This window comes from Oncorhynchus mykiss, chromosome 4, assembly GCF_013265735.2.
Source record: "Oncorhynchus mykiss isolate Arlee chromosome 4, USDA_OmykA_1.1, whole genome shotgun sequence".
Lineage (NCBI taxonomy): Eukaryota > Metazoa > Chordata > Actinopteri > Salmoniformes > Salmonidae > Oncorhynchus > Oncorhynchus mykiss.
The window spans coordinates 11,876,144-11,888,898 of NC_048568.1; the positions used below are offsets into that span (position 1 = coordinate 11,876,144).

At 40.3% G+C, this 12,755-nt stretch overlaps 1 protein-coding gene across 8 annotated transcripts in view; it reads right to left on the minus strand.

Annotated features, from left to right (window-relative positions):
* LOC110522086 (collagen alpha-1(XII) chain) overlaps positions 1 to 12,755 on the minus strand; it is an 89,582-nt gene that overhangs the window by 75,754 nt on the left and 1,073 nt on the right. For 7 of the 8 annotated variants that reach the window (XM_036975632.1, XM_036975631.1, XM_036975633.1 and 4 more), the window contains exons 2-10: positions 11,837 to 11,950; positions 6,542 to 6,658; positions 6,129 to 6,272; positions 4,583 to 4,642; positions 3,113 to 3,373; positions 2,783 to 2,947; positions 2,039 to 2,212; positions 1,566 to 1,856; positions 849 to 1,451 (exon numbers count right to left, since the gene is read on the minus strand). In XM_036975632.1, coding sequence (XP_036831527.1) covers positions 849 to 1,451; positions 1,566 to 1,856; positions 2,039 to 2,212; positions 2,783 to 2,947; positions 3,113 to 3,373; positions 4,583 to 4,642; positions 6,129 to 6,272; positions 6,542 to 6,658; positions 11,837 to 11,906 — 1,885 coding nt within the window. In that variant the 5' untranslated portion in view covers positions 11,907 to 11,950. The remainder of the gene's footprint in view (positions 1 to 848; positions 1,452 to 1,565; positions 1,857 to 2,038; positions 2,213 to 2,782; positions 2,948 to 3,112; positions 3,374 to 4,582; positions 4,643 to 6,128; positions 6,273 to 6,541; positions 6,659 to 11,836; positions 11,951 to 12,755) is intronic. The other variant, XM_036975638.1, reaches the window with a different exon arrangement.

The following is a 12,755-nucleotide window of genomic DNA, read 5'->3' on the forward strand; positions in this document are numbered from 1 at the left end:
TTTGAGCTACTTTGCAACTACTTAGCATGCTAGCTAACCTACCTTTAACCTAACCCCTAGGCTAGCAAAAAATTGGAATTCGTAACATATCATACGTTTTGAAAATTCATAACTTATTGTATGAATTGCAATTCGTAAAATATTGTATGAACTGCAATTCATAACATATCATACGAATTGTAATTTGTCACATGGATGATGGCCTTCCACAAATGAATACATACCATATGAAAAGTAACATATCATATTCATTTAAGTGCCCCGGATTTACTTTTACTATGTAATTCAAAGAATGGTAGCATTTATTTTTGTATTGCAAACATACTGTATCTAAGACACTTCCATTAACATCTTAGACTTTGGAAATACTGGGTGCTGGGCCATTATCTCCATTGAGAATATATGGCATACACAAATGTTCCCCATATTTCTTGTTTGCAAGACATTCTATTTAGCTCAGAAATTCCTTTACTTACTGTAGCCTAGCGGTTTGGAGAGTTGGGCCAGTAAGCGAAAGGTCGCTGGTTCAAATCCCAGAGCCAACTAGGTGAAAAATATGTCGATGTGCACTTGAGCAAGGCACATAATCCTAACTGCTCCAGGATCGCTATCAATAATGGCTGATCGCTGGCTTTGACCCCACTCTCCGAGGGGGTCTCAGGGGGAGTGGGATATGCCAAAAAAGAAATTCCAATTCACACATGTACATGTGTGGAATACGACAAATGTAAGCACCCACCTAATTACTATTATTGTTAACCATTATCTTCACTTGAGTACAGTTGGCATGGGTTTACTGACTAACAGAAATAACTACATCATGCAGATATAGAGAGGGTCCTACTCACTTTTCTTCTTGATGTTGAGGAGCTCCTGCTCAATCCTCAGGCAGATGGCCTGGGTGAGCTCTTTGGAGATCCTCTGAAAGGCGTCAAAGTCCTCCACGGTGTACACATGGGTCTCCACAGGCTCGGTAGCAATGGCTTCCAGTTCAGACCTCACAGCGTCCTTCACGCCCACGGCAAAGATCTCCACGTCTGCTTTCTTCAGCTTGGTGGCCGGGTCCTTGAAGGAGTCGGACGACTTCCCGTCTGTGATGAGGATAGTGACGCGGGGGACGTTTGGCCGTGATCCTCGGTTGGTCAAGAAGATCTTCTCCCTGACATAGGTCATGGCCCTTCCGGTGTTGGTGGAACCGCCACGGTAGGGGAACGTCCGGACGGCGTTGACCACAGCGCTCATGTCGTGGTGGGTGTTCAGGTAGAACTCAGTGTGAGCGTCCCTGCTGTACTGAACCAAGCTGATCTGAATCTTGTCCTGTCCGATGTCAAAGGAGTTCACCAGCACCTCCAGGAAAGCTCTGACTTTAGCGAAGTTGGACAGTCCGATACTGTACGAGCCGTCGACCAGAATGACAACGTCAGCTTGCACGTCTACTCCAAGAGAACATTCTAGAAGAGGACACAAAAACATCTGTCATGTCATGACAAAATCAGACACTGAATAACTACAACAATGACTGACATACAGTATGACTTTAAGATATTGTTGTAGAGTATACTCACCAAGGGACACTTTGACTGGCTCAGTCTTCTCCATGGTTATGATGGGCTCACTGGGGGTCAGGCCCTTGAGGGCAAACAGGCTGATCTGGTACTCTGTGTCTGGAGACAGGCCCGTAACCATCACTGAGGTCTGGCTGGCGCCCACGTACAGCTCCTGGCGCTTGCTGCCGGCCATCATGGGGATCAGCTGGAGCTTGTAACCCGAGACATCTCCAAAGGAAATGTCCCATGTCACCCTCATAGACTTGGAGGCCATCTCCATGACTCTGAGGTTTGATGCTGGTTCAATAACTGTAAATGAACAATCACAACAAAGAAATCACGACGGGAATTTGTTAGGAAGTGATCTTCCTCTCCCTAGCTGGAAAAGTTTTGATCCACCCCCATTAATTCCTTCATCTCTAATCATTTCTTCAAAGTTTATCCACGCCAAAAACCACTTCCAACATTTGAGTCGTAAAACTGCATTTTACCTTCCTCTCCGCTGACGAGCGAGTTGAGTTGATCGTCCACCCCCGAGCACACATGGGTAATGAGCTCTTTCTGCACATTTTTGATAAGGTCAAAGTTGAGAATATTATAGACATGGGTCCTGTAGGGGGTTGAAGCCATTTGTTTTAGCTCGTCCTCATCTGCTCCTTTGATCCCTAAATTGGACAAAGAACAAAAAAGTGGTGTAAAATGTATATGGTCTCTTATAAAAACTGGGGAAAATGTTCCATATCACCATTGTAATTCTGATCTCCCGACAGTTTCAGAAGGTTTACTCATTCATAGTTAAAACCAATAAAGTCCAAACACTCCTTGTTAAAGTCAATGGCGGCACATGAAAATGATTCCGAATGTAATTGCGGCATAGTTTCTCAGGTTCTTATTATACTGAATAAAACAAGTGATCTATAAAGATATGAAATGAAGCAAGAGGTCTTTCCTTCTTTTCCACTTTTAAGAACAACCAGCTGGATTCACTATGGAATATATACATTTTTCAACAGGCCATGTCATAACTTCAGTTGGAAAGAATGACAACATGGTCAAAATGTTGTGAAACCCATTTCATACCATTATTAACTTGTAGGTTTCAGGATCCTTTACGTTGTGATATGAATACGTCAATTTACTCTCGTGACTATAGAATATATGTATAGACGGGATTAGCAGTATCAGTAAGACATAAACAGGGTTAGATGACAGAAAGGTAGCCTGTAGTCACATACCCAAGGTGAAGATCTCCACCCCCATGTTCTTAAGTTTCTTGGCAATGTTCTCCACAGGGTCTTGAGACTTCCCATCTGTGATAATCATGGCCACCTTTGGAAAGCCTTTCCTGGCACCGTTTGCCTCGGTAAACGTGTTTTTCAGCAAATAGTCCATGGCCTCACCTGTAACAAAGTGGCATGACGTCCCTTTTGGTTATAACATTGCTCATTCGATTCACTCTACCAACCTCAGAGAGTTGTTAATGACGAACTACGGCTTTGTCAGTTAGTATTATGTTATGATTGTGTATTGTATAGCCAGGCACTGTACATGGGATGGGTAAGTACCTGTCATGGTGTTGCCACCCTTGTAAGGCAGTGTGTTGATGGCTCTGAGGAGTTCGCCCCATTTCACGTGCTGGTTGAGGTTAAACTCTGTCTTGGTATCAGTGCTGTACTGGACCACGCCCACCCTGGTCTTGTCCTCCCCAATCTCAAAGGCACCCGCCATGGCAGAGATGAAGTTACGGATGTATTTAAAGTCTCTTCCAGCGCTCCATGAACCATCAACTAGGAACACCAAATCTGTGATGGCACTGAATGAGCACTCTGAGAGAGAAGGAGTGGTAGAGAGAAGGAGAGAAGAAGGAAAATGAAAAAAGTAGCATAGACTGGAAAAAATGGGAGAGGCAAATTATTTGAGCTGAGGAGAAGCATGTCCTGTTTCCGTAGCTTTACAAGTCCCCGATAGCTGTATCATTGACCAAAGAAAACAATGTGAAGAGTGCTGCTGGGCAAATATATACAGTGAACAATGAAAGTAGCCTCCAGGTGCAAACTTTGGTCCAGGCGTTTTAACATTATTGTATGAAGAAAACAAGGAAAACTACCCTCTTAACACTCATATACTAGACAGGAACTATGGAAAATCAATTAATATTTCTTATTGGCAAATGCAAATGCTCAGATAGGACCCTAAGGTGACGAGGAAAGAATGCAATAAAAATGTTGATGTTATAGCCATCCCTTTTGACAGAATACCAAAATCAGCGCTGTATTCATCAGGCTCTTCATCAGACTTGTATTTGACGAGCCAGTGGTCATTCACCATCCTCACGAGACCAGATACCGGGTTAGGGATAGTGGCATCAACAGTGCAGTCAAGAATAATCCGATTGATATAAGCCCAGCAGCCACCATCCAGCTCAAATGGTTATATAAACTATTAGGGTGATACTTTGAGATGTAAGCCCTCATAGCGGGTACAGTCTTGGGAACACTACGAAAGGTGCAGTGAAGGTACAGTGGGTGAATAGGGGGTTACCTGGAAGGTATTTTCCAGGTATGCCTTCTGGATAGAAAAAACGTCTGAGAGAGAGGTTTTCCCCAAGTAGCAGTAAGCATGCTGGGGGAGGCCACAGTGCTCTTGTAAAGAGCTGTATCCATAAAGGTTTCTACTTTTCTCAACCTGGCTGTGTTCTCTTCCAGGTCCTGCCCCCTGACACAGGTGTTAGCTCCACACCACTGACCCCCACACTGAGCATGTGCAAACTCCTTCACTTAGCATGATTGACAGCCTGACTATGACAGGCAGCAACGTTATGATCTATATTTTCGAGAAAAACTGATTTGACTATACAATGGGGCATTGAATAGAATAATATGTGGAAACTCCCTCTACTGTGATGTCGACCACACACCAACGGAAAGAGACCAGGCACAATAAGAGAAATGTAAAAAAGCCTATGAACAAACTGGAAAATGTTGTTAACTGTGAAATGTCAGAAAAAGAAAAGGACAATGACGCAATGGACTTACTGACTGAGTCTGTGACCTGTGGTTTCCTGGGACCTCCTTGTGCTGTGCCACTTGATTGGACTGAAACACAAGCAATTAGACAAAGAACAATGTGAGTAAAAAAAACAACGAATAAATATATTTAACCTTACCCACAACACCTTAATGTGAAAGAGTCAACTAGTAGCATGGAGAGGGGGGGGAATGTATTCTCGAATTTATACATAAAGATATACTTTGTGTATACATTTGATGAGGTTGTCTCTAATAAAATCAAATCCATTAGGGGTCACAACGAGCAGGCAGGCGAAGCCAGCTCCAAAATTATAATGGACTGATGCAATTAGTTACGGCAGTTTTCTCAGTAATCTCTAAAGACCCGGACTGGGCTGCTTAGGACTCTAGCATCAGAACTAAGGACTGGTGCCAAGGAGGCTTCCCCACCAAGCAGTTCATATTACATTACAGCATACTTTAATCACTGTTAGACTTGGGAGAGGGGTTGCCTCTGTGTTAGGGCCATGGATTGTCCTTCCTCTTTCTATACATTTGGAATCATTCACCAGTAGACTAAATCCTCAAAAAAGTTATACAATTGCACCATTGAGAGCATCATGACTGGCCGCATCACCGCTTGATACGGCAAGTGCTTGGCATCCGACCGCAAGGCACTACAGACGGTAGGGTGTACATCACATCAGTACATCACTGGTGCCGAGCTCCCTGCCATCCAGGACTTCTATACCAGGTGGTGTGAGAAGAAGGCCCTAAAAATTGTCAAAGACTCCAGCCAACCAAAACATGGTCTGTTCTCTCTACGAACGCACGGCAAGTGCCAGCAGAGTGCCAAGTCTGGGACCAAAAGGCTCCTGAACTGAGCTTCTACCTCAAAGCCATAAAACTGCTGAACAGTTCATTAAATATCTACCTGGACTTTCTGCTTTTTACCCCTTACTTACATGTCAATCAATCACCCCAACTACCTTGTATCCCAGTACACTATCATGGTACTGGTACTCCTAGTATATAGGCTGTATATATCCTCGTTATTGTTATATTATTATGTTACTCTTTTCTTTTTATCTATTTGATAATGTTCTTACTTTTAAACTGCATTGTTGGGAAAGGGCTCTTAAGTAAACATTTCACGGTATGGGACAAATACAATTTGATTTGAAATAAGAGGCGGGGGGCGGGGTGTGTCCCAAAAGGCACCATATTCCATATAAAATGCACTACTTTTGACCAGGGCCCATAGGGCTCTGGTAAAAAACAAAAATTGTGCACTGCATAGGGAATAGGGTGTCATTTGGGATGCAGCCTCTGTGATAAAGGCCATGCAGTGATTCAGTGTCATTCCTCTCTCTAGTCTGAATCAATCACCAGTAGACTAAACAAATGTCTGTGACTGTAAGTGACTCACTTCATTCATCAGTATAGTCTACATAAGATGTGAAAGTAAACGGCTCACTTCATTCATCAGTATAGTCTACATAAGATGTGAAAGTAAACGACTCACTTCATTCATCAGTATAGTCTACATAAGATGTGAAAGTAAACGACTCACTTGTGAGCTGTCCTGAGATGGGCAAACTTTCCTCTGACCCAGAGTATGCAATGATTGTTACTACATAGTCCTTGTCTGGTGTCAGATCTGTGATGGAGGTCGTAGTGGCAGTGGCAGGGAGGGATACATGTTTTGTTGGTTCGTCTATGGAAATAATACAGTTAAAAGTTAAAAGTTAAGGGTTAAGGAAATTAACAATTCTGAATCTCAAAAATCAAGCAATTTATGCCTTAACAATCTTAGGAGTTCAGTGCATGAAATTTTTAATATGTGGATCCCATATTGAATTGGTGAAAACAGGAAATGTAGGTGTTTTGTCATGTCAATGGCAGTGATTGCTTGCTACACAGGTAATGTTGCAGTAAAGGTAGTGAAGTTGAGAGAGATGGCCTGCAGAAAAACAGACCACTCACCTGTGTCTGAGGCCACTTGTATCTTGAATCCCTCTATCCGTGTTAGTGGAACATTCCATGTCATTTGTACTGTGTTCTCATTTAAAATCTTAAATCTCAAGTCTGAAGGTGGTTCAACTGTGAAAAATAATTTGCCAATGTTAACTCCAGCTTTTGCAAAAATAAATGTATTTATGATTAAACATAAGGTGTAGGTAACACATATCCCAACAATCAACACTTCAAGGTTGAAGTTATCCGATTCATTGTTGGGGCAAACAGCAAGAGGTGACAAGGCAACATAACATTTGAGACGCGAGCAGCCATTTTGGAGAAAAATGACATTCGTTTGAGCTGTCCGACCACAGTCAACAACTCAAGCACATACAATATAGCGAGGAGAATAACAAAGGGTGTCAAAAAATATATCCACGGGCACAATGACTTTTGTTTACATTGACTAACTAACATTTTGCATGCTGATAAGGTCATGCCTAAACTGAGTCACCTGACAAAAACATATGCCTTTCATAAAACTTGTGGAAATGGATTTTACAATGGAGTCTTCTCATACCTCATATACCATGGTTGTGTAAAGGCCGACATGCAGTCATACATAGCCTTCAGTACATTGTTGCTTTTGATTGACCCATGTGTATGACTCCCATCCATTGCAAACCTCTTAAAAGAATACACAATGCCATTTAAGACCATTGGGTACATCTTTTCCAACCCCTCTAGCGCTAAGTAGTGAGAATCCACAATGAAAAAAATATATTAGGAAAACACAAATCAAATAGAAAAGCAAAACAAACCATAAATGTGATTGGTCACAGTGAATGGACTGTCTGAAGATCATGCACATGTACATGAAAAGTTGTTTATAACAACTTAAGGAACCGGACAAAAGTTTCCATGTACAAGACGGACCAGAGAACATATTTTAGAAATATTTTAAAATGATATTCGTCTGTTGGGGGATGGGTTTAAGTAAGTTAGGCTATTAAGAGAAAACAGCATTAACAAGAGTAAAGTATTAAAGGGATGCCTTTGGCAGTGAAGGCCGCTATCTACTTCCCCAGAGTCAGATGAACCCATGGATACCATTTGTATGTCTCCACGGGCAGTTTGAAGGAAGTTGCTAACTAGCATTAGTGCAATTGCTAACTAGCATTAGCGCAATGACTGTAAGTCTATGGTAACTGCTAGCATGCTAGTAGATACCATAGAGTTCCAGTCATTGCGCTAACGCTAGTTAGCATTGGCTTGAGAAATTACCTCTAACTTCCTTCATACTGGATGCAGAGACATAAAAATGGTATCCATGAGTATCCTTTTAAATAGCCTATATAGGAATGACAATGTCTAAATATGTCTAAAATGACAAATACAGTAAATGATAAGTATGAGTAGTGGTTTAAGATTAATCTGCTTGTTGATTAACTATAACAAGATAATGTGCCAGTGGATAGTGCAGTGGTGCATAGCAGTGTAAGTATGGGGTTCTAGTCTAAATAAGGGTTTTCTAAATAAAGGGAAGCTGGTGGAGATCAAGAATATCATTCTAAAATATTGTTGAAAAGCCATGACTCAGGACAAATTGAATGCAAATTTGCACAGCAAATGACCTGAGCGAAGCTTGTCCAGTACAGGATATCAAAAATGAGAACCACCAACCTGGCAGATCAACTCAAGGGCCATGGTCTGCTCCTTCTCTGTTTCCAAATGGACCCATCAAAACCATACAGTACTACCCACATTTTCTTTGTTACGAAGCTCTTAATTAAAGCACACACACCACAAGCAAGCACAGGCATACGCGCATGTACACACAGTCCACAAAGGTATGCACACGCAAACACGCGCAAACACACACACACACAAACCTCAATGATGGGCCAAAAAGTTTTGTTCAAGATTTGGTCAGTGAGCATCCTGGTCTCAACATGTCAAGCCATTCAACAAGGAACCTACCAATGTGGGGGGTGGGTGCTACTATGACCTCTGTTTTTGAAAATACGGGGTCTATATGATATGCTAACAGAATATTATAGCCTGATTATAGCCTGATTTAATGAGAAGAAGGCAGTGCTGTAATCTGTCATTTATATGAATGGTCATGGAAGCTTCTGAAGAATGTTTTTTCTCCGTTTTTGGAAAATAATTTTAGACATTACCTAGCTCCTTTATCATTATCTAGTTCCTTTATCATTATCTACTGTACCTTCCAGTATCATTACCTAGCTCCTTTATCATGACCTAGCTCCTTTATCATTACCTAGTTTCTTAATCATTACCTAGTTCCTATATCATGATAAAGTTATGGTCAGATTTGCCAAATGGAGGGCGAGAGGAGAGCTGTGTAATCGTCTCTGTGTGTGGAGTAAAGGTGGTTTAGAATTGTTTTCCCTCTGGTTGCACTGCTGATAGAAATCAGGTAAAACTGATTTATGTCTCCCTACATTAAAGTCCCTGGCCACTAGGAATGCCGCCTCAGGATGAATGTTTTCCTAACAAATAAAATTTGATTTGATTACCCAGCTCCTTCATCATTACCTTGTTCCTTTATCAATACCACGCCTCTTTATCATTACCTAGCTCCTGTATCATTACCTAGCTCCATTGTCATTACCTAGCTCCGTTATCATGACCTAGCTTCTTTATCATGACCTAGCTCCTTCATCATTACCTAGTTCCTTCATCATGATAGAGTTATGGTCAGATTTGCCAAATGGAGCGCGAGGGAGAGCTTTGCATACGTCTCTGTGTGTGGAGTAAAGGTGGTCAAGAATTTATTTCCCTCTGGTTGCACTGCTGATTTATGTCTCCCTACATTAAAGTCCCTGGCCACTAGGAGCGCCGCCTCAGGATGAGCGTTTTCCTTACAAATAAAATTTGATTTGATTACCCAGCTCCTTTATCATTAGCTAGTTACTTTAGCATTAGCTAGCTCCTTTATCATTACCTAGCTCCATTATCATTACCTAGTCCCTTTATCATTACCTAGCTCCTTTATCATTACCTAGCTCCATTATCATTACCTAGTTCCTTTATCATTACCTAGCTCCATTATTATTACCTAGTTCCTTTATCATTACCTAGCTCCATTATCATTACCTAGTTCCTTTATCATTACCTGGCTCCATTATCATTACCTAGCTCCTTTATCATTACCTAGCTCCATTATCATTACCTAGTCCCTTTATCATTACCTAGCTCCTTTATCATTACCTAGCTCCATTATCATTACCTAGTTCCTTTATCATTACCTAGCTCCTTTATCATTACCTAGCTCCATTATCATTACATAGTTCCTTTATCATTATCTACTGTACCTTCCATTATCATTACCTAGCTCCTTTATCATTACCTACTGTAACTTCTTTATCATTACCTAGCTCCTTCATCATTACCTAGTTCCTTCATCATGATAGAGTTATGGTCAGATTTGCCAAATGGAGGGCGAGGGAGAGCTTTGTACGCGTCTCTGTGTGTGGAGTAAAGGTGGTCTCTAATTTTTTTCCCTCGGGTTGCACATTTAACATGCTGATAGAAATGAGATAAAACTGATTTAAGTTTCCTTACGAATAAAATTTGATTTGATTACCTAGCTCCTTTATCATTACCTAGTTACTTTACCATTACCTAGTTCCTTTATCATTACAAAGCTTATTTATCATTACCAAGCCTCTTTATCATTACGTAGCGCCTTTATCATTACCTAACTCCTTTATCATTGCCTAGCTCCTTTATCATTAACTAGCTCCTTTATCATTACCTAGCTCCTTTATCATTATCTAGTTCATCATTACCTAGTTCCTTCATCATTACCTAGTTCCTTTATCATTACCTAGTTCCTTTATCATTACCTCGTTCCTTCATCATTACCTAGTTCCTTCATCATTACCTAACTCCTTCATCATTACCTAGCTCCTCTATCATTGCCTACTGTAGATCCTTTATCATTACCTACTGTAGCTCCTTTATCATTACCTAGTTCCTTTATCATTACCTAGTTAATTTATCATTAACTTGTTACTTTATCATTAACTTGTTCCTTCATCATTACCTAACTCCTTTATCATTACCTAACTCCTTTATTATTACCTAGCTCCTTTATTATTACCTAGCTCCTTTATCATTATCTGGCTCCTTATCATTACTTAACTTATTTTTTTAAACAGATTTCTTCCCTTCACCAGAGAGTTGGGCCTGCTAGAGGAACTAGGTACTGATGACAAAGTCCTATAAAAAAAAAAAAATCAAGCAAGTGCCCCTCCTAGCGCAATAAAGACTTCACTACAACTATCATGCTTAGGGAGTCGCCCCTTCACTAATTTCCAGACTAGCCTACTACACTATTAGAAGAAAAGGTGCTATCGCGAACCAAAAGGGGTTATTCGGATGTCCCCATAGGAGAACTGATTGAAGAACCACTTTTGGTTCCAGCTAGAACCCTTTTGGGTTCTACATGGAACCCCAAAAAGTCCTACCTGGAACCAAAAAAGGGTTATCCTATGGGGACAGTCGCAAAACCCTTTAGGAACCCTTTTTTCTAAAAGTGTATTCCACTTTGAACTTTTAGATTTTAAAATCAATTTGAACCAGTTTTAGATAAAAAAATATAATTGTGCATTCCATAAACTGTACTCAAAAGTTAAAAGTGTGATGTTTGGAAGTGTAGGGGTTGTCACTAGTTACCACAGCCACAAAGTCTGAATGGGCTACTGTAAAAATTCATGACAACAAATATTTGCTTTTTGGTCTTAATTTAAGGTTAGAGTTAGGCATAAGGTTATCAGTGTGGTTATGGTTAGGTTTCAAACCAGATTTTAAGAATATACATTTTAGAAATAGGCAGGGTTTAGTGAGAAGTAAGACTTTGTGTTTGTGGTAACTAGTGACGACTAAGTAAAAGGTTAGCCTACCTACCCTAGGCTACTTGTTTGAGTTGATTCAACCTGTCACAATTAATAGGCAGAGAAAATTGGATCAAAAGACAAATGAAATAGCCAACCTATTCAAACAACAAAAATACAAGAATCCATACCGATGAAATAGGCCTATAGGCAAAGGCCTACATGAGATACAAATACTGTAGACATTTTATTTCAGCAAACATTTATTCATAAAATAAAAATGCATTGGTGAAAGTATTGTAATTTCACCTTGAGGAGTTAAAGAACGGATACAACTAGCTACAGAGATGGGGGGGGGGGGGGGGCGTAATTTTCATTCGGATCAGATGTGTTTAATTAATAGTAGGAACATTGGAGGGGGGAGGGGGGACAGGATAGCGGGTGAGGGGTATTTTACCTTGAGCCTCGACGGAGGATAGTAGCACTGCAAGGAAGGCAGCCGCTGCCAGAGACAGCCTTATCTTCATTTCGACTCGCTCTCTCTCTCTGGCTCAGCAGAACATGAATGAGGCTACAAAAGGCACGGGCAATTACACAAGGATCTCAGTAATGCGCCATCCTTCCACACACAGTCTACCTTTAATGACCACAAGCAAAATTTGACATTTTAGTCATTTAGCAGACGCTCTTATCCAGAGCGACTTAAGGTAGTGAGTGTATACATTTTTGTACTTTTTCGCAGATGTCCTATCATCCAATAGTCTACTCATACATACAGTGGGTATTATATCATTAGTTTTCACCCCCCTTGGATTTTTTGTTGTGTGACAAAGTGGATTTGACTTAAATTTAGTTGTGATTTTTTTTGTCATTGATCTAAACAAAATACGCCATAATGTCAAAGTGAAAGGAAAATTATACAAATGTTAACAAATTAATAAACATTTAATAACAAAAATTTTACAAATGTATTCACCCTTTTTTTAGGCGAGCCTAAATTAGTTCAGGTGTAAAATTTGGCTTAGCAAATCACATAAATTACATGGACTCACTGGTGAAATAATGTTTCAATCTGCTTGAAAATCTGTGATCGCTAAACACTTTGACAGAGCTTGAAGAATTTTGAAAAGAACACTGGGCATATATTGCACTATCCAGGTGTTTAATTTTTAATTCCTTTTTTTAGTATTGAATTTTTATTTTCACTTTGACATTATGGAGTATTTTGTGTAGATCAATGGAAAAAAATCGAATTAAGTACATTTCAATGCCCCTTTGTACAGCAACAGAATGTGAAAGAAATGCAAGGGAGGGGATACTTAGGATATGACACTGAGAGTGGGTAGTTAATATAAAAGACAAATGGCAAGACCATT